General features: G+C 38.2%; 1 protein-coding gene across 1 annotated transcript in view; it reads right to left on the bottom strand.

Moving 5' to 3' along the window:
- PLPPR5 (phospholipid phosphatase related 5) overlaps positions 1–22,348 on the bottom strand; it is a 156,367-nt gene that overhangs the window by 73,213 nt on the left and 60,806 nt on the right. Inside the window, 2 exon segments of the mRNA XM_037815686.1 lie at positions 13,926–14,176; positions 17,316–17,448. Coding sequence (XP_037671614.1) covers positions 13,926–14,176; positions 17,316–17,448 — 384 coding nt within the window.

Here is a 22,348-nt window from a genome sequence, read left to right as displayed (position 1 = left end):
TTCCAAAGATGGCTACAGTAGTACCCTCCCTGCCTTACTCCCTTGTCACTCTCCCATCAAGAGGTAGATCAAATTTCCTTCCCTTCGAATCTGGACTAGCTTGTGGCTTGTTTGTAAACACTAGAATGCAGCAGACCTTACACACTGTAGGAACATTCATGCTTGGAGTCTTATAAGAAGTCTGACAACCCTGGGGCCACCATGCTGCAAGGAAGCCAAGACATATGGAAAGTTCAGGTATAGAAAGCACTAGTCTTCAAGTCCTCCTTGTGATGCCAGGCATGTGAATGAACAATCCTTCATGCCCCAGCCATCAAGTCACCCCCGAGCCTTTAAGTAGTACAGGCCGAAACATCATGGAGCAGTCAGGTCACCACACCATGCCTTTTTCAAATATCTGACCCACAGATCTGTGAGTATATTAAAATGGTTATTTTATGCTGCTACATTTGGGGTGGTTTGTTATGGAGCAATAGTAAATGAACACTGGTCAAAATTTAAATTACTGCTGCCATTACTAAAGACTGTTAATAGATATATAAGCTTCAAATGAGCACATTTTAATTACATAATCTCTAATAAACAGTGTATTGCATGTTGAATTTAATTTAGAGAGTGCCTAGCTATACGTTCCACCCTCAGCCTGTGGATTCAGCTACACATATTCATCTCAAGAGTAAACTTTGACCACAGTTAGTGTCTCCAACCTGGGTGTTATTACGTTTAAACAGTAAATTAGAAAAAAAAATGATAATAAAGATGAAGAAAAAGAACTTGAGTTACTTCAATTCTGTTAATCTGTTTGACTACTTGGAGTTTTTATTTGTGTTTAAAACAATTAAACAGTGTAAATGCGAAGTATGAAATTTTTGTTGGTAAATGCAAATTTTAGTTCATACATACATGAGATAATATACTGAGTTTGAATATCTTTGAAATCAAAATATGTTCTTATTTAACTGTTGTTTACTTTAAAACTGAAAAATGAATTAATAGAATGACTATTGCCTGCTTTATCACACAACTATTACTGAAAATAATTTTGTCATATAAGAAGAAAGGATGCTGAAATGATTTGTTTTGGTGTTAAATATGCTAGATGCACTGAAGACAGATTAATTCCAATTAAAAATATGACATAAAACTTCAAGAAGGAGGTAAAACTTGATCTAGGTTGCAAAAGAAAAAAGTTTTTTTTGTTTCTTTTTTTCTTTTTCATTACAGAGCAATTGAACCTCTCCTTCCTGTGACTGGGAAGTTCCCCACAGTATGGCTCATATGGGAATCATATGGGAAACAGCCTCTGACCCACCATCAAAGCCAAAATAGCTGGATATCACCTTCCTAAAAGCCCTGGAGGGTAGTCTGCAGGCACATGACTCACTCACTCAATCAGATGCCCCTGCAAGTGATTGATGCAAAGCAGCAGCGAAAGTGAAACATCCATTCCACAGGCAGCCCTGGTGACAGTAGCACTGGTGGAAGCATCCAAAGATGACGGAGGCAGTGGTGTCCTGGGTCCCGTGGTCACAGCAGCATTATCCTCATCATACTCTCCTCGTGGTCCGATTCTGTTTGTGGTTCTGGATGCTTAGGTTCCATCGGTTCATGCTTATTCTCTGAGCATTCATTTTCTTTTACTGTTGCATGAAAGGTGAACAGAATTTTGACCAGGAAGACATGGGGTTTAGAGCACAGGGACATTGTCAGCTGGGAGAAGAGCAAAAATAAAAGTATAGAGGTAGAAAAAAATATAATTGTGTTTATTGACTGGTAATGGTCTAGGTTTCCCTGGGAGGGAGAACTGAGTGCACATGAACTGAGAACTGAGTTCTTGAGATAGGGCATTATGAAGTCAGGGAGGAAAGAGGCTTTGGCCAGCGCCCACAGGGCCTTTTATGCCCCACCTAGGAGTGTGACCTTGATGGGCTGTCCATGGCAGGCTATGGAAAGCTTTTGTGCAGAGAGAGACTAGCTTAAAAATCATGTTACAGGAGTATTACTCCAGGGGCGGGGTGTAAGATGGACAGAAGTGAGGAGAAAATTATGTGTGGAAGCTTATTTGGGAGGCTCATTCAATACTCAAAGCAAGCCATATAAGAGACTGAATTTTGGCAGTAGAAAAATGCAGGAGGAAAGAGTCTGATTTTGAGGGGTATTTCAAATGTGGAACCAACAGAATTAATTAGACATCTGGATGCGGGGGTGAGGAAGAGGGAGGAGTTGAGGATGACTCAGAGATTTCAGGCTTGGGTGACTGGGAGGGTAGGAATGCCAATAATCAAGTCAGAAGACAAAGAAGCAGGAGCCGGTTTGGAGCAGTGGCAAGATCATGATTCTGGTTTTTGAAATGCTGAAGCGTGAATTGCTGCTGGAACACTGCACAGATGTCTTCAAGTTAGGAATGAAGTCTGGAGCTCAGGAGAGAGGTTAAGACCAGTGAAGGAGTATGGGGATTCACTTGAAAAGACACAGAAGTGGAAATATATGAGATTACCCTGGGAGGGAGAACAGAGGGAAGAAAAGAAGGTCAAGAACAGAAACTAGGTAAATGCTGGTAGATGGTTTTCTGACATTACCATAAAGCACTTTGAGAGGGAGGAAAACAATCTGGAGAATGTAATGTTCTCAAAGTCTAAAAAAGAAAAGGTTCAGATAGGTGGGAGAGACCAAGAGTATCAAAGCTATTGAGATCACCAGCAGAAGGATCTGAAATATTGCTGGTAGATGAAGAGTTTCAGTGAAGTGTGTGTGTGCGTGCTGGAGAGGTGAAACCCATGTTGTAACTGGTTTATAAGATGAGGAAGTGTAAACTAATCTTTCTGAGAAGAAATGGTATAGTCCAAATTAATGGAAAGTTTTTTTTTTTTTTTGGTTGCTGGTTTTGTTTTATTGATATAGTGTTTTATTGATGCATGTCCAAGGATAAAGTATATCCCTACATTGCCCATAAGCTAATAACACACTTCCCTATATATAAAATGATGCCAATGAATGTATTTGAAAAGGAAAGAAAGCAGTAAATATACTGCATGTTAAGTGCTTAGCACAGTAAGCACTCAATAATGATAGTCATTATTTTTATATTCTAAATTTCTATATTATTATAGATAGATTTCTACTTGTTATTTGAAGTCCTTTGTTCCCCTTCCAAGATATCCTTTAAATGGCACAAACAAATAGCTCAAAGCAGTCTGTGTTCATAAGGAGAAAGTAGCATCTTGTATAATACAGTGGAAGAGGTGCCAAGAAATGTCCTTCATTAGAACTATTTCCTCAGTATAGGAGGAGTTTGATGACTGAAATCACAGTGTTATAATGTTTTCCTCCATGTTAAAAAACAATAAAAATATATCTGACAGAAGGAGGATAAAAAGATAATACATGGCATTATTAACCCTTTTCTGTGCATTAGCTTATTAGATCCTCTCTGAGTTAGAACTGGATGAAAGCAGTGTGGCAGTCACAGAGGTACGTTTGCCTGATCTTTCAAGAAAAATCCTGCTATTCAGCCACAGCAAGGAATGTAGTTAGCTGATAGTCTCCATCTGCAGTGCTTTCAGATTCTCTGTCGCCTTGGAGCAGAGGCTGCGGTCCCAGCCAGTGCATGAGAAGAGTAGGGGCATTAACGCTTGGCCATTTTTGCTCAAGGTAGTCTAAGGCTTTGTCAAATCTGCCTCACAGTCCGAGATTCAACCTGTCCAATCTTGCTTCTTCCTCCTTTATCTTTATAAGTGTTACCACCCCCCTCCAATAAATCTCTCCTGCTCCTAATTCTATCTCAGCTTCTGCTTCCTGGAGGATCCCAACTGACAGAGTTAGAACCAGGAGTGGTCTAAGAAAAGAGGTGGTAAGATGGGGTTTGAGGACTGGACCACACATCCTCTGGATGAAAATGAGGACACCATCCCTTGTGGTTGTGGTATGTGAGGCACAGCTAGACCATCAGGTAGGAATGGAACCCTAAAACTCTCACCATTAGTGACTTTGGAGAATGTTCTGGTGGGTAAGGTGCTTGTGGGTGTTCTGCAGAAAGCTTTCCTGGTTTTAGCAATGAAAGTCCCATGTCCTGAGAACTCCCTTAGCCCAGGTCAAATAAGGATGGTTGGTGACCCTAGATGGAAGGTATACTTTGGCCTGGTCCATAAAACAGGAAGTTGAGAAGTCCAGTGAAATGATTCCTAGAAGGATAATGAAATTGGCTGACTCTCATTCAGTTACATTGGTGCCATAAAGAGGGAAAATGAAGAGCTGAGGGTAGTTAAGAAACAATTGAAAATTGAGTGTGAAGGCCAGAGGGCTTTTTTGGTAGCTTACAAAGAGGTCTTTATCCTGCAGTGTGGGAAGCCAAAAATGCCAAAGACGAAACTCATGATTTAGGAGTTAAGAGTCAGAGGACCTGCAAAGATAATTGAATGCTCAGTCAAGCAGGTCTATTATGAAAGGTTAGGACCCTGGCTGGGAATGTCTAAGATCTTGACACATTGGATGGTGACATCTGGGTACATGTGCCCAAATAGTTTGGATTCTGAGACTCATCTGAACTCTCAGAGCTTTCAGATATGACCCACCCTACCTATTAAGTGTTAGCATTCTCCATCCCACCCTGGCTGCCAGGCCAAAAATGAGGGCTAAGTTGCCTGGGGGTGTAATGAACCTATAAGGGAGAAAAGGGGCTGTACCCCAAAAGAGCTGCAGCAGGTACCAGCAGAAGCCAAGGGAGACATGTGCAGCTGAATTTTCAGGGTGATGGGTCAACCAGACTGAAACATAGGAGAAGAGAGAGTTGCTGAAGTGGGGGACTCACTCATGACGGTGGGAGAAGGAATTGAAAGGCTCAGGGAAGTGGGCATGTTGGCATGGATATATCATGTAAGGCTTGAAGACTCATGGGTTCATGTGCTATGGGAAGACCCAGTGGACCCACTGTTCACCAAGGGATCAGGAGAGTGGTGAGAGGGGCATGAGTATCATTCAGAAGTTCAGTGGTGGCTCTCCTCTGCAAGCCAGGACTGATGGTAGGAGATGCTGCCAAAGAGTCTGGCTCTTACTATCCATGAGGATTATGAGACCCCTGAAGAAATAGATGCTTGTCACTGGTGCTTAACTGCTAGAAGCCAAGGGGATCTCAATGATCATAACAAGGCACAAGGTCAGAGTGACAGCCAAGAAGCCTGACCCACAGAAAGTTTTAGAGATGATTTATATAACATAATGACTCCTAGGGGCAAAATAGTTTCAGGGGCAACTGAAACTCATTGGCTAAAGAGGTGGCAGGTTGTCTGAGGGAATGATCTTGCAATACTGTAGAAGGTATATACTATAATAATTCTCCAGTACTTCCCCCAAAGAACCTACAATTATTTACTCAGGTGACTCCACAAAGGGTACAGGGGAATTCCCAAATATTTTGAGGGCTATTAGACACCAGGTCTGAGTCAACACTGATACTAGGAGACCTGAATTAATGCCATAATGGCCCCCAGTTAGAGCAGGAACACATGAGGGCAAGGTGATAATGTAGTCCAGGCCAAAGTCTGGCTCACAGTGGACCTACTAGGTCTGAAAAAACATCCTGTGGTCATTTTCTGAGTCTATGAATGAATAAATGGGATACGTCAATATTTGGTAGGTGGGGTAACCTCCATATTGGAGAAATTCAAGTGGAAGCTTCTGAAACTGTACCCTCCTACTCTAAGACAGTAAATCAAGACTAACATTGCATTAGGGGAGGGGAGGATGGAAAAGATTTAGTGCCACTCCTTAGGATCTCAGGGAGGCAGGGGTGATGGTTCCTATTATATCTCCATTTAATTCACCAGCCTGGATGGATCCTGGAGAATGAGTGTAGACTACTGAATCTTCAACCAATTATAGAGGTCATTGCTTTGTCAAATGCATTCTTTTCTATCATAACGAAGAAATAGGATGAGAAACAGTTCACATTCACGTGGAACAGACAACTACATACATCACAGCTTGTGTCAGTGCTATGTTAACTTCCCTGCTCTCTGCCATAACATAGTCTGAAGAGATATGGTACAATTTGGACCTCTCACAGACCTTCATACTGATCCATTCCATCAAAGTCATTATGCTGAGCAGGCAGGATAAACAACAGGTGGCTAGCATACTGGAGGCCTTGGTAAGACTCATGCAATCCAGATCTTGGGAGATAAACTCTACAAGGTTTAAGGGCTTGTGCTATCAGTCAAGTTTATAGGGACAGCCCCTCCAAAATACTGTGTCCCCTACCACCAAAAAGGACTACAGCACCTGGTAAGCCTCTGGGTTCTTGAGGCAATGTATTTCCACACTTAGATATATGGCTCAGGCCCATATGCCAGGTGACACGAAAAAGCTGCCAGCTTTGAGTGAGGTCTAGAAATGGCTCTGCAGCAGGTAAAGGCTGTGAGACAAGTGGCCCTGCTACTTGAGCCACATTATCCAGCAAGTCCCTTTGTGCTTGAGGTATCCATTATAGAAAAATACATAGTATGGAGCTTATGGCAAACCTCAATGGGAGAATCAAATGTAGGGCCCTAAAGTCTGGGAGCAAGGCCACGCCAGCTGCAGCAGAGAATTATATATCTTGAAAATCAGACCAGAATATGTCAATAGGCCTGGCAGAGATGGAATGCTTGACTTCAGGATATGCAATGGTTCCTATTATATGTTGGGTTCTGTCAGACTCCCTTAAGATGTTATTGCCTACCATGGAGTTCTAATTAGTTATAAGCTCTGCCAATGCTAGCTAGCTGGGTTATTATGTAGCCAATTATTGTACATTGTAAAGACATTAAAGCTAACGTAGAAGTTGTTATTTTAAAAGCAATTAAATTAACACCTCAAGTTAAGTGCAGAACATTAGATATTAAAAATTGTCATAGGAATAAAATATGGATTCACTTAAAATCAAAGTACAATTAAAAAACAATAATCAAGAACATTTATAGGTACTTTTAATGTCTGATCTACTCAGCTGTCTGGAAAATAAGACATGAGATAAGAACTACTTGAGTACACTCTTTTCCAAGCCATCTTCCTAATTCATATTACACAACATTCAATTAACTTCAACCAACAAGTTTTCTTCACCTACTATGTGTAAGGCACTGCACTCTGAAGATAACTCAAAATGCAGCTGCGTTCTCTGCCCTGGGGATAGTGTGATTTAAGAAACCAAACATTTGCTTGGGAGTCACACTGACCTGGGTTACATTCCTGGCTCTACACATACTACCTGAATGACCATGGATAAGTTAATTAGCCTCCCTTATCATCAGTTTCGTTAAGTGCAAATGGATACAGCCATACTTTCATTTCAACTACTGTGACGATTAAGGCATATAGAGATATAAATAGTAGGATGCTAGGCAAATAGTTAATTTTCAATAAATAGTAGCTGGGGGTGGGGAGGGAGTTGAAATTCAGCAGCAGTACTGAATAAATACTACAGTTGGGTCCAGGGACTTGGCTAAGTTTAGCCATAGTGTCTGTGTAAGCTGGCGATGGTCTGTTAACTCTGAGGTAGACATGAGGGCACCAGCTGTTAAGTCTAGGTCTGACTTTTCCATTCCTGTGTCCACAGATAAAACGCTTAGAGGTTCTGTGGCAGCTCCAATTTGTACCTATCCTGCCACTGCTTAGGCTCCTGGCGGCTCAGAGCCCAAGCTCATGCCATCCTTCAGAAACTAGGAACTTCCTTTCTTCTAACTACAGTTACATTATATCAGGGCTTCCAATTTTAGGGAAATCAGATGAGTTCAAATCCTTATCATTTCGTGTCTGAGATTCTGGAGCAGTCTCCTTAAAATGCTCCCTTTACTTACAGTTTCTTTCCTTTTTAATACCCTCTTAACTCTTGACCAGTCTATTCTTTAAACTCTAGAAAGAGTCTGTATCAGTATGACAGGCCTGATGCATTCTGGGTATCCAAGAAGTATTGACAGAATTGATTTACATACAATTTTCCTGAAGTACTGCTCTTGTAATGTCATTTTTCAGCTCTGTGTTGCTTATTAGCTCAAGTCATGGTTAATTTACAGGGTGTTCCTGATTTATTTACTTGTGCAAATCCTTAAAGCCCACAAATTCCATATATACCCTCCTTTCGAGGACCTCCTCTTTCTTTCCTAATTGCATCTGCTGTTTCTTGTCCCCTACCCTGCCACACAGTCCCCCTTACCTGCAATGCCTCTTCTTAACCTATCCAAATTACATTCATCTTCAAGACCCATCGCGAATATCACTTCGTTCTGAGGCATTCCCACATGATGCTTGCCAACAATGATCTCTTCCCTCCCTGACAGTGGATGACACTCATTGTCATTACCCAATACATTAATGACTGCGTTCCATCTACAACTTTATTTTGTACTATCCTCAGCGTCAACTTATCCATCAGATATAGCACGCACAGAATTTAGCGTGCCTTGGCACTTTTAAGGACCCATGCAAATATTTTAATTTCTTTTAATATCAAAAGGTAAAAATGAAATTTCAGGTTGAAGAAAATGTTTTAATGTATAATATTCATATATTTGTTTTTATGGCAATGCTGTCACCAAATACAATTTTTAATATTTTTTTATGGAGGAAAGGGCCTAGGAAGGCACAACTGCCTCAGGCTGATGAAAGTCATAAAGCAGCCCTGACTTTTTTATGTTGTCCTTTAATAATAAGTCCTGTTTACCTAATTATAATGTGGGAAATGCTGCCAGCAGTCCCCAAGCTGGAGTTTCTTAACACCTAAGAAACTCAGATATGTTAATGGAATTCTGTGAATATTTTTAATATTTCCAAAACTTAATAGAATAGTGTATTTGTCCATAATAAGCTATATACAATAGCTAAAATGTCAATGCTCTTTGCTTTTGGTGGTAATATATCAAGTCAATTGACAACACTAGCGACCTTATGCTGCTCAGTGGTTCTGGTAAGTTGTTGAACACAGGAATTTCTGTGATGTGAGTGGAGAACCAGATGCCATTATAAAGCCACAAGCCAGAAAAACAATATCCAAATATAAGTGTCATTTGCAGAGGCCAGGTAAAATTAAGTTAAACATGCAGAGTATCTATGTGTCTTTAAACATTTCCTTAACTGCTTATTAACATCCCAGTCATCTTAATATAGTTGGATATGTGCAGTATCAAAACAGCGTTATTATAATTTTATTGTTTAATATCTGGACCCAAGTTGGGGTGGGGAAGTAATAATATATTAGATAGAAGATTTAAAAACTGGAGTTCATGGAGGCATGTGGGGGCAGGGGTCAAGAGTAAATTAAAAAAGGGGTCCATGGTAGTGAAAATATTGGAACCCATGGTCACTTCACAGATGTCTTTTATATTTTTCCCCACCCCCTACCAATACCAATTAGCCGAAGGTTGGATGGAGAAATGTTAATCAACTACTAATGATGGTTGTAGCACCATAAGTCATAGTAATAGTAGAGCAGTAACATTAAGAGTGGGGGCTCAATAAATACTTTTTGCTATATTACCTAGTAGACACTTAATCAAATTTGCTGATTTGAAATCTAGAGCACTAGGACCTAATACATTTTAGCATTAAATTACTCTTGGGCAGGAAAGATTTAGAAGAATGGCTTTCTGAAGGCAGCTAGATTTCATCAGCAGAGTGAAGACAAATGCATAAAGGGAGCCCAGAGCTTTCCTTTCTTCCCACTCCCAAACCTTATTTTTTCCAAACACAATCCCTGAGCACACTCATGAAATCAACTGCTACAAGTAAACAAATGAATTCCCCCAAATTCCTGTAACTCCAGAATGAAGGCCTCATGCTCCTATATAGGATTAAGTAAAAAGTCACTAAGGGGATGGGAGGGGCACACAGACATCAGTGGACTGTGTGGATGTCATCCTTGTCCGGGCAGCCGTGAGTAGTGATTGCTGTACATGGGATGGTGTGAGCTTATTATAAAAGATGGCTGTGTGGGAAGTGAGAGTAGAATAATTTGAATGACTGGGCATGAATGAGAAGGAGAAGAAAGGAAAATGATATATTAGAGCTTTCCACTGATCTTCTGGGAACAGACTGTGGGTAATTGCTTAATGTCCATAAATTCCTCCTGATCCAGTTTGTTTGCCTCTTGGCAATCTGACTTTGCTGTACCTCCCATACTGAGGGCGGGCCTGTGACTTGCTTGGACCAAGAGAATACAGTGATGGTGATGCCGAACAAATTTAGGATCCTAGACCTCAAGCCTAGGCTCTCTTAGAATGCTGCTCTGAGAGTGCCATCAGGGAAGAAGATCTTTAGGAAACACTTCCAGTCAGATGCATACAGCCCCACGAGTGAAGCAAGGATAGATGCACAGAAAAACCACATGTCAACCAGCAGAATCCTGGGAAAAATAAATTGTTATCTTGAGGTTTAGGGTGGTTTTTTAGGCAGCAATAGACATCACTAAGACTAAGATGAGGGTAAGAAATGTACTCCAACTTTTTTTTTTTTCCAACATTTTCAGAAAATCTAAAGAGATCATTTTATGTCTTTCATTTTCATAAGATTATAAGGTTAACTGGCAACTCCCCAATCATGATTTTTCATTCTCAACTTTGAAGTTCATTTGTCTTTAACTGGAAATACTTAACCCATTTTATATGAAAAGAAATACCACAAAGGTAAATTTAGGTATTATTCTAATGTAACAACAATGAATTAGAAATTCGACAGTTGAGGGTTAAATAACCTTGAGAAAATTTGCCTGGGAAACCAACAGCATTTGCAAAAATAGGCCTAGGGATTTTTTTTCTCCCTGAAAGGTTCTCAGTAAAGCAAAGGAGAATTGTGTTATCAAATTATCCCCAAAGCCTTAATTAAAGTCAGATGCTAAGGGTGAGCCAAGTTCCTTGATTTCATTTACTAATCCACAAAAAGAAGCATCAGAAACTATTTCTTAGTTCTTATTTGCATACTTCATAATAGGACTCATTTTCTATTTATGTATTTACATATGTTTATAACACTTATACCACATTTAAAAATACCTATAACTAAATACAGCCGCAAACCTGTTTTCACAGGAATGTTGAATATATGTCTCTTTTCCCCTTTTTACTTACTCATCAAGATTCTGGCAAGCATTTCTGGAGACTGTATTAGTTTGAAACTCCCCAACATTTCTATTATAAAGTTTTCCCAAGATGTCTCTAGTGAAGCTTGGAAGAAATGTATTTGTATATAGGTTCAAATATAATAGCAAAACCTGACTGTAAAGCCTACATTCGCAGCAGGAGTTATATTCAGAGTTGCCATAGCAGCCACCCACACTCACACACACAAGACGTGGTGGTGGCGAAAGACAGCAAAAGCAGTTAGCAGAGAAAAGAATCTATTGTTAACAAGACAGAGGTAGCCATCAATGTAATTACAAGTAGGAATCTTGACTTTTACTTTGAACTACTGTTTAATGATTGAAGATTTCCGAGTGTTGGAGTGATTCTTAGGTATTTTTTCTCTAAACAAATCTATCACCAGCATTCTTGGCTTTAACTTAAATAGGATGCTGAGATTATGCAGGAGGAGGGAATTCAGCTACCCATGTACACTCTATGGCTATTATGATTTAATGTTTTCTTCTTTGGAACAATTGGAATCATTGTAGACAGTAAAATTTGTAGTTCTATGCCTCTGAGTAAGTTACTTCTCTTTCTGAGTGTCCTCATCTGAAAAGTGAATGTAATAATAGTACTTTAAAGATTTGTTAAAAGGATTAAATACATTAGAACAAATATTCAATTATTAAATAAATGATGAATGATAAATTTGAATATACATAAGAACTAATAAATTAAACCAATTAGTAAGAGCAAAGTCCTTAGTGCCTGACACATAGTAAATGTTCAATAAATGTTCGCTATTATTATTATTATTACTACTACTAACATCTCCAAGCCTTTATTATGGATTAGAACAGTGTGGTTTAAAAGTCAGAAGTTACTAACACAAATGCCTGTGGGTGGCCAGCAGATCAGGTGCAAGACAAAAAGATTCTTCCAGTGCACAAAAGAACATGTTCCCCCATTGGAAAAATGCCTTTGAAAGCACTACTTGGGCAGAATATAAAGGCCAAATGTTTCAAGTTATGAGCACACTCACCACTATTGGCAAATCCCGATTACACAGCAAAATCTATCATCTGTTAGTGCTAAAATATTCGTGTAACAAGTATTTGGGGCCAAAGAGTAATCAGAAATTTGTTCCATGTCATTGGCTTGAGTGGCTGTGTATATGGAGATACATTTACAATTCATTCCCAGATACAAATATAAACATCAGATTTAGATAAACAGCCAATTTAGATGTGATGGCAATCAGTGAAAAGTAATTTGTGACTTCTGATTCACTGAAGTTTCAAATCTTCATCTTAAGGCTGAGTGTTTCACATTCCAACAGAGGTGAAACATGTAGTCAAGCAACTTAGTGAATAGGAAAAAAACCACAGATAGATATGCATGGGTTAGCAGATTTCATTTCAGGCCCAAAGGTACTTTGAATACAAAGAATATGAAGGAGAACACAAAGGTGATGGGCAAAAGAAATCAAGGGAAATTAGAGGAATGAAGTCGGGAAGCAGTGAGAAGGCAAAGAAAGAGTTGTGAGAGACAAATTTTATAGAATTTGGAGGGCAGTGGAAGAGACAATGGTTCCCAGGGGATTTGGTTCCTAACTGTATAAAGTTTTCCTTAATGAAAAACTTTTTAAGTCCAGGCAATAAAGGATGATATTAACTTGGCTTACAAACTTTAAGTAAGTTAAAATGCATATTCTTGTGGCCTTCAAAGTTATTCTGCCATTGTTTCTTCTCCTAAATTCTCCTTATCTCGTAATCTTTATTTCCAATCTCAAACAGAGGTGCCAAAGGCCATGGCTATATTTTAGTGGTCAGCTGGCATGCCTGTACTGGAAACATTTCCATTATCAAATAGTTCTTTGAAGGCAAAAATAATCTTGAATTTTTCCAAGTCATTAGAAATGATCAAATTTGATTTCAAATTTGTCCCGAGTCTTTACAAAGCTCTTGCCAATAAGCTGAAAGCAGAAGAAAGTAGCTATTTGCATCAATGGAAAGGTGAACTTAAAAAGACATTTAAATTCTTTCAGCTTCTTACTGAGGTTTATAGAAAAGACTGCAGAGCACACTTTTGGAATCCAACTCCAGAGCTGCAAGGCAGATCCTGGGGACAGAGGTAAAGGCTGGTGATACAAATGCTGTGATCAGGAGCTGCCTGCCAAGGCCACCCTTCTTTCTATGCCTGTTATCAATGATGCAGTCAGCTCTGATCACTTATTTCCACTTCAAGGTCCTAAGATAGCTGCACTTGGAGCCTGGCTTCTGCCACTAAAATGATGCAAATACTCAAAAATAAAGGGAAAAATATAATTTGGAAGCTCATTTTTGGATGGTTCTATGAAAAATTTTAAAACACTGTTGAGATATTATGATAATACACTAACCAATAACAAAAGAGTCTTCTAGAAAAAAGTGATCCTACCCTCCCAAACCCCCTTTCCCAACCCAGGGAATATTAGAGCTTGAGTAGGCAGCTAAGAGACCTGGGTAATTCCCTACACTATTACCAGTTCATGGGGAATGCTACAGGATAAATTTGTTTCCATTAAATCCTATTTAATCTAAAGACAAACATTCTCAAATAGAAATGCTAATGGCTATATATGCTAATACAACTAAATACCTACACATAATCTCAAGAGAGTCAACCGGCTTAATTTTATTTACAGTACAAACAGCAATTATTAAAAATAAATCAAATGCCTTCCAGAAAGTTGTTAATATACTATAACTGACTTTCACTATGGCAGGGAAAAAGAATATCTATATTTGAAGGATTAACATGAATACAGACAAAGACTATTTTAGAATCCTTACTTACTGCCAGATACATAGCTGCATAGACACTGAGAGCTGCTTCTTTGGATGGAAATGTTTTCCTTGCTCTCATGATGAGATCTGGGTTTCCAGTACAGGCCTCTTCGCCAATGATGAACTGTGTGTACTGTTGACATCCAAGTGCTGTATAGTTGGGTTTACACAGGGCAAGAAAATGTGGAGCCAGATTTCCTGTAACTACTTGTCCAGCATTTACAAAGATATCTGTTGCAAATAGTCCAAATGTATAAATTCCTAAGGAAGAAAACAAATAATTTTAACTCTTTATTTGGTGTATTTCAGTGTACAGTAAGCTAACATGGAAATAACTGTAGAAACTATAAAATATTCCATACATAAATACATTTGGTTCCCTGCATTTCATTCCCTCCTCAGTTCCTCCCTTAGATTTCTGGGGTGGTGGGAGTGTTAAATTTTTTACCATATTGAGCTGTCTACCACTGGCTATATTTTTATGCATGGCAGGTTTAAAAGACATTAGATAAAAGAAGAAAATATATTCTAAGACTGTTTGGGTAATGCAATTTGTAAAATGGAAACATGTTTCTCCTGAGAAGGTACAATCTTTATTTCTTCCCTGTTTTTGAAAATACTTTTTACCTAACCAACACAAAGCAAAGCAGTTGTCTCCCTTTGATGTATGCCTCTTAAACCCATCCTGACTAATATAAACTATGCTGGAGGTGCCAATTAGCAGTAAAATCCAATGCCATCAGTTTTCATTCAAATATTATGGAAAATCTTAAGTGAAGCAGAATGTTTTCAGATTAAACCTTATATTGCCTTCAGAAGCAAATTTAAAAAAAATTATATAACAGCTAGTAGTGTAGTCCCATCTCATCTTTTTTTATCACGTGGCTTTCATCAGATAAGTTACTAAATTTAAAGCAATTTCAAAAATAATAAGGCAATCAAGATAATACATTTTCAATTATTTTTATTTGCTTTGAATACCTTAAGGAATAAAATGAAGTACATAGATGGTTTTTCTTCTGCTTTTATAAAGAACTTTCCAATTTATTTGAATATCAAGCACATTTCCTAAATTCAATATGTCATTGGTCCTTATTGCCAAAACTACTTTTCTACTTAAGGAGGCAAAATATATTCTTTGACAGGATTTCCAATTAGACTTACAGAAACAACCTTCAAAGATGTTGTGCCCATGTAAAAAAAAAATTCCATTCTCTTATAATTTTGTGAAATAAAACCCATAAGTGCCTTTTTAAAACTATACTAAAATTCCCAAGACAGTTGATTCATTAAAAAGTCATATCATTCTATTATAACAATTTTTTTTCTTAGCCATGTGTGCTGGATTGTTTGTTTCCCAGCTGTTTATATAATTATTGGCTATTGTATAGGAAATCACAAGGGAAGTTGTGCAAGATCAAATAATTTTGCAGTATGAAATGCATGGCTTTCCTTTTAATTTTCAAAATATTAAGTGAGATTAAAGAGGTTCACACACACACAAACCTGCACACAGCAAAACTCTATCTAAATGACAACAGAACAAAGACATTAGTTCTACCTTTTCCTAAAAATTCTAAAAGGAAACAATAAAAAGCCCTTTCTTTACAGCTTTACCAGCATTTCATGATTCATACAAGTAAATACTATCAAAGGCAGACATTTGGGAGAAACAGAGAAATCAAAGAGTACTGAGCCCAATAAAATAATGTACACAACCTCTTCCAAAATATCATGGTCAAGCATGGGGACCTAAATTAAAAGTCTTCTTCATTTTTACTCCCTTGAAATCTAGGCAAAAACGTACTCATTTTATTTCACTAAACCATTCTTTTTATCTGGTGTATTAGGTTTTCCTGCTTAAAATTGGCAGAAATATTTGATAAGGATATAGAAATATCTCTTGATACTAGTCAAGTCGCCAAATGGGCTACAGAATTAAAGTGTCAGTGCACCAGGTCCAAGGCCTATATTTTAGCTGACTACAAAGGTAATAAATTAAAGTGAGAGTACATAACTATATCCACTCTGTTGACCTCAAGAATAAAGTCACTATAAACAATGATGCCCATTATGCAGTCATCCTTTTCATATATGCTTCCATTTTATTAGAACAAACTAGAAACACCCAAATCATGATAAACAAGGGAACAAGGAAAAAAGCATGGACTACTGAATGTTATATAAGATTATAAATACAATACAAATGTGCTGAGACTTAAAAGCATACTGTCCTTTGTGCCATGTATTCTTTAGAAGAAATACATGTGCAAATGCAGAAAAAACATTTGACTTAAATAGGCACTGTAATCTAACAGAATTCGGGAAAGCTTCAGCTTCATCAAACACTGTTCTGGGTATATTATTGCTAATTGCTTATTTTGTAACTAAAGGACTCATGTAAAGAGAAATGAATCAAGAACATAGTATTGATGCATTGGAAAAATAACTTTCAAGGTTTCATGTGAAAGTTAGCCTTTCCACAGAATTAACAAGGGCTTTGAAGATATATAACTTGATGGCCGTATAAAGAACAGTCTTGGATATTAAGACCTTTTAGGCTTCAGATGATGACATTTGGTTAGTCTTTAATGGGTTTATATACAGATTAAGGGATCTAAGCATATCTTCAAAGGCTTCTTCTTGATCCCATCAATATGAGAAATATATTGAAAGCTCACAGTATTGCTGAGGTATCTTAGATACTGAACAGAATTTATCTCAAATGTTATTTAGTATAGACAAACATACTTAGTTATATCTGATAAATCTTGGTACAGAATTTATGTTAAATTGCATTGCATTAGTTAAAAAATGTCTCGACAAAGTTTCCATTGAATTGAGATGATTTCCAATAAACTTGCAATATTCAATATTTATTAGAGCTAGAATTTGACTTTGAATGTTAAAGTTTCAGTGACTCTTGTCCTCTAATAAAATCACTGACGCATTTTTGTCTTATAAAAAGCAGCTCAAATGTAGTGCAGGGAGTGCTACATATACTAATTAACAAATACATTTCTTCTATTTGCCATGCTATTTTTCTTTTTCTGCATGAGGTTCAACAATCTACCTGAATCATCATATTCCCTAAAAGCATTGCAACACAATATATCATTTTTTTAAATTATGGTAATTTTTAGTTTTTTGAAGGATATTAAATATCTAAGTATAGTGCTCTTTTTTTCTTATAATAATGTGGAAATGAAATCCCAAAGTAGGGTCTTGTAATATTAAAGAGAAAATAGCATGAAATGCTTATTTTTGAAACCAAATTGAAATATTTCAAAGGAAAGAGTGTCTAATATTTGCATACACTCAAAATGCTGGTCATTGTAAAGGTTAGTTTACACATAAACAATGTTTCAACAATAGTAAAAACAATTTAATGAACACATACCAAGAAATCGGATAGTGCGGCGTACCAGTGGGTTTATATAGCAACAGTCTCCAGTTAAAATAGTTTTTTCCTGATTTTCAAAATCCCTTGTGGCTAGTTGTAGGCAAAACACAGCAGTTTCTCCAACTATTATCTTGCAAGGAAACACAAGATTAAAGAATATTAGAATTTAACCAGTTTAAATGTAGAATATTTTTATTTTTAAAAACTGCAAAAAGGAAGCTTCTACAGAAGGTAATAATCTCCACATTAAACTGAGTGATATTTGCTAAATCAGATCCTTTTATTACAACCTTATCCTATGTATGTAACCCTTATTTCTGTCAATTCAAGGGACTGTGAAATTGATAAACTATGAATAAAAACAGTCTACAACATTTTTATTTTCTACAAGTTTTCATTGAAAAATGAAACATACAAAAGGATCTTTGATTGCTTTAAGGAAGTACTCACTTATTTTTCGTATGTAATTGAATTCCATATTTTATTTCTTAAGTGACTGTAACTTGTTTAAATTTGATTCTGCCATAGAAATCATAACAGATTCTCTATGAAAATATTTTTTAAAAGGTTCTGGTACAGATATTCTAATTTTAAAGAATATTAATACTTTTATTAGAAGAAAAAATTAATTCACAAGTGTGTGATCTTAAGATTATCTTTTGCTAAAATATCATTATTCCATGCTGAGGCATTATTAGGAGTAGCAATCATTAATATATTCTTTATACTTTAGTATACATATGTAATTTTCTCTTTATTAGAAAAATATATGGAACAAGGAATATTATCATCCCTCTTTACAAGTGAAGAAACCAAGGCATGGAACGGATGAATTGCCAAGACGACAGAGCTAGTAAGGAGGAGAAACAGGATCTAGTACAGAGTCTGTGCTCTATGAAACCAAATTATTACAGGACCTGGCTACTTTCTATTGGTGTATGTACCATTTGCAATGGTTTTCCTACAGGGCCCTGAAAACTGCCTAGCAAAGTACTAGAGCAAGTATTATTATTCCTTTTTACAGAGAAGGAAATGGAGGCTTAGGGCAGGTTAGGGCCAGTCAGAAACTGAGCAGAAATTCTCAGGTCCTTGATTCCACCTAACAGCACGAACAGCAGCACGAGAAACAAGATTAAGAGAGAAGAAACTGGAGCCAATAGCACGTGTCCTAATTTGCCATTGCTAGGTTGGTTTTTGGTACATATTGGCAAGCTAAATTAACATCCTGAGTAGGGCATTCTTGATATATCCAGGGGAATATTTTGGGGTCTCCATAAAAAGTGATATCCTTGATTACAAGATATTCAAAATAGCAAGCAGAGAGGTAGAGAAGGAGTCTTAGGAAAGTAGGTGTTGACCTACTTTTACCCCAATGTGAGCAACAAATTATGAGGCATTCTTTTTTTTTTTTTTTTTTTACCCTCCTTTCCCCTTTCCTTACTGTATTTCTTCTTCCAAGTTAGGTCAGAAGTTTAAACTAGAAGATGTTGAGCTGAACTATATTAAAGGTGTCTGGTCTTGCTTATCTGGTGAGACTGGATTGAATTAAGAAAGGCTTATTTCAAAACTTCCTCCTGAAGTTTTAACTTTGGCTTTGGCAAAGTAGAGCAAGTATGTGATGAAACAGTTCATCCAGCCTCAGGAGGCACAAGAGATAATTTTCACAGGTACGTCAGCTGCCAGGAGGGCCCTAAGAGAAACTGAAAAATAAGCAAGCTGTGTGTTTAACAGTTTGTCTCCCTTTCCAAATAATGTTTTCACTTCCTACTTCCTCTTCTCTGACCCTCAAAAAACATTATCCACTTGATGCTTTCTCAGTTTTCAGTTTCAACTTCTTCCTGGTCTGTTTTGCCCAAAATTCAGATTCTAACAATCTATCATCCATGCCACATCTTGAGCTGCCTACCCTCTCAGAATCTCTTCTCTGCAACAGTTGCCACTTGGTGGCCACCCAGGGTGGTTCTACCCTATAGTTCGGTCTATGAGCATACTAAACTCCCTAGAATGTGGTATGTACCCAATAATTCTGTTGAATGCACAAATGAATCCTATTCCTAGTGGGAATTCAATAGCTTAAAAAGATCTAGTATTGCTGACTTTATGCCTGACTTCTAATAACCAACTTCTTCTCCCTTGTTCCTGTGATGAAAGCTCTGCCCTATTCCTCAGTCCCTAAAACCAGATCCTGTAATGCAGAACCATCTGTAGTCCCTGATTTGATAACTTTTTTAGTTACCAGGTTCCCACTAGATTAAGAAATCACCTTTTTTGGGCCACTTTTCCTAGGGCTTGGGCTGTTGCTTTCCTAGTGTTGACCTCTTGCTTGCCTGCATGTCAGCACATGTCAGGTTTTTTAATTTCCTGTTTGTAGCTGAGTTTATATGCCCAATCACTGTTTTAGTAAATAATCTTTTGCTGCTACTGAAAAAACAAAAAAACAAAAACAAAAACAAAAACAAAACATCCAAACTCCATGGACCAAGCAAAAGAGGGAATTTATTCTATGATTGGTGGTTTATCTCAAAACTTAAGGGAAGTTTCAGGACTAGGTAAAGAAACAGAAAATCCTTAGGAATCCAGTTAACAACTCTCTCAGAATCATTCTCTCTCCTGTGGAGTCATGCTGTCTCTCAGCTTAGCTCCTCTCTGAATGTCTGACTCATCCTCGTCTTCCTAGTAGACATGGTTACCCTAACCGTCTCTAGGAGCCTTGGCTCCCACGTGCATGTCAGCTCAGTTCAAAGACATAGTTCTGACTAATCAATTCTACTGAAGTCCAATTCCAAACTCCCAGTAAGTTCAACCTGGGATAGGTGTCTCCCCAGGTCCCGTTAATCAAGGTTAAGAAGAGAGTGTCATTATGTATGTAAACTACCTCTGAGGATCGGGGCAGTTCTCAGGAAAAGGGGTTTCTGTGACCTGATGTCTACTTCAACTCCCTTCCATTATATTTAGCTTGTCTTCCTCCATACTAGCTGTTGGCCTAGACCAACACTTTCCACCATATGCTCTGAATACCACGTTGTGTCCACCTATTTGGACTACATCTTATCAAATGTATGTACCTTGGCCCTGATGTCTGCTTTGCTCCAGCAGGTAATGTATGTATACTTCCCATGCTGCAGTTCCCCTTCCTTCATATGCCATATTGGGACTCTGCAGCCAAACCAAATTCTCTCTTAATTCCCTCCCACCCCAACTTTCTGTGCCAAAATGCTCACTGTTCACTGCTTGCTCTTTGATAAATTCATCAAAATAAAACAATTTTTATTATGATGAATACTTACATGCCTTCTGAATTAAAAACTTAGTACCATGACGTTCAAAGATGAGTTCACAATCTAGTTGGGCAGACATAAACCGAAATAATTAATAATGCTACAAAGTTGCATATGCTGTGATTTATTAAGTGGTTTGGATGATAAGCACCAGAAGAGTATTTAGGAAGAATCATCACTGAGTTTGGGGAGGTCAACTGTGGTGACCATGAAATGTGCCACTCAGATCCCAGCTGCTGCTCCTCTGGTCAATGCCTAGGCATGGTATGGGTACTAAGGCAACTACCTCTGAGATTCAGGATACCTCCAACTGGCAATTTTAGCTTGAAGACTCTTCACTGGCCCAGCCTAATCTCTCTTGGAAATGTGCTGTAGTCTGAGGCTTTTCCTAACCAATCCTCCTTCATCCTTCTTCCGCTTCACAGGCTCTCCCTGCCTTCTATGGCTACCCCTTCCTTTCCCTTTATTTTTTACAGGTATCTACCCTGATAAATCTCTTTTATATCCAATCTCATTTGGTACATGCTTCTAGGAGAACCCAAACTAACGCATCCTCCAAGACAGGATGTGATCCTGACTACTCTTAAAGGATTGTGTTTTAGTTTCCTAGGCTACTCAAAGCAAATACCATGAAATGGTTTTGCTTAAACAGTGGGAATGTATGGGCTCACTGTTTTGAGCTGTGAGAATGTTCAAATCAAGGCATCTTCAAGGTGATGCTTTTGTGCCAGTTTGAATGTACTGTGTCCCCCAGAAAAAGCCATATTCTTTGATGCAATCTTGTGGGGCAGACATAATAGTGGGGATTAAGTTGGAACGTTTGGATTAGGTTGTTTGCATGGAGATGCACCCCACCCAACTGTAGATGATAACTGATGGGATATTTCCATGGAGGAGTGCCTCCACCCATTCAGGGTGGGCCTTGATCAGTGGAGCCATATAAACGTGCTGACTCAAAGAGATGGAACTCAGTGCAGCTGTGAGTGACGTTTTGAAGAGGAGCAAGCTTGCTGGAGAGGAACGTCCTGGGAGAAAGCCATTTTGAAACCAGAACTTTGGAGCAGACACCAGCCACGTGCCTTCCCAGCTAACAGAGGTTTTCCAGACGCCATTTGCCATCCTCCAGTGAAGGTACCCGATTACTGATGTGTTACCTTGGACACTTTGTGGCCTTAAGACTGTAACTGTGTAGCCAAATAAACCCCTTTTTATAAAAGCCAATCCATCTCTGGTGTTTCGCATTCTGCAGCATTAGCAAACTAGAACAGCTTTCTTCCCAAAGACCAGCTGTTGGTGATCCTTGGCTCCTCTGCCACATGGCAAGACACATGGTGGAGTCTGTTAGACTCTCCCTTCTCTTCTGGTTTCCTTGATTTCAGCTTCTTGTTTCTGTGGCTTTCTCTCTGTGTCCAAAGTTCATTCTCTTACAAAAGAATCTGGTAATAAGACTAAGACCCATCCTGATTGAGGCAGGACACATCTTAACTGAATTAACCCTATCAAAAGGTCCTACTTACAATAGGGTTACACCCACAGGAATGGACTAAATTTAAGAACATGTTTTTCTGTGGTACATACAGCTTCAAACCACTACAGACGAGCAGGTATTAGAGAAGTATAGAGGATTTGAAAGCAACCTCTAATACCAAGAAGACAGTACTGTTAGGAGAGCAGGTAGGCTTCCCCTATCAGCTCTCAGCTTAACCTGAACAGTGGCGATGGTAGGTTGAATTATGTACCTCAGTGAAAAAC

This window comes from Choloepus didactylus, chromosome 2, assembly GCF_015220235.1.
Source record: "Choloepus didactylus isolate mChoDid1 chromosome 2, mChoDid1.pri, whole genome shotgun sequence".
Lineage (NCBI taxonomy): Eukaryota > Metazoa > Chordata > Mammalia > Pilosa > Megalonychidae > Choloepus > Choloepus didactylus.
The sequence above is the reverse complement of the archived record's forward strand: the minus strand, read 5'-3'. Positions and strand labels throughout refer to the sequence as shown.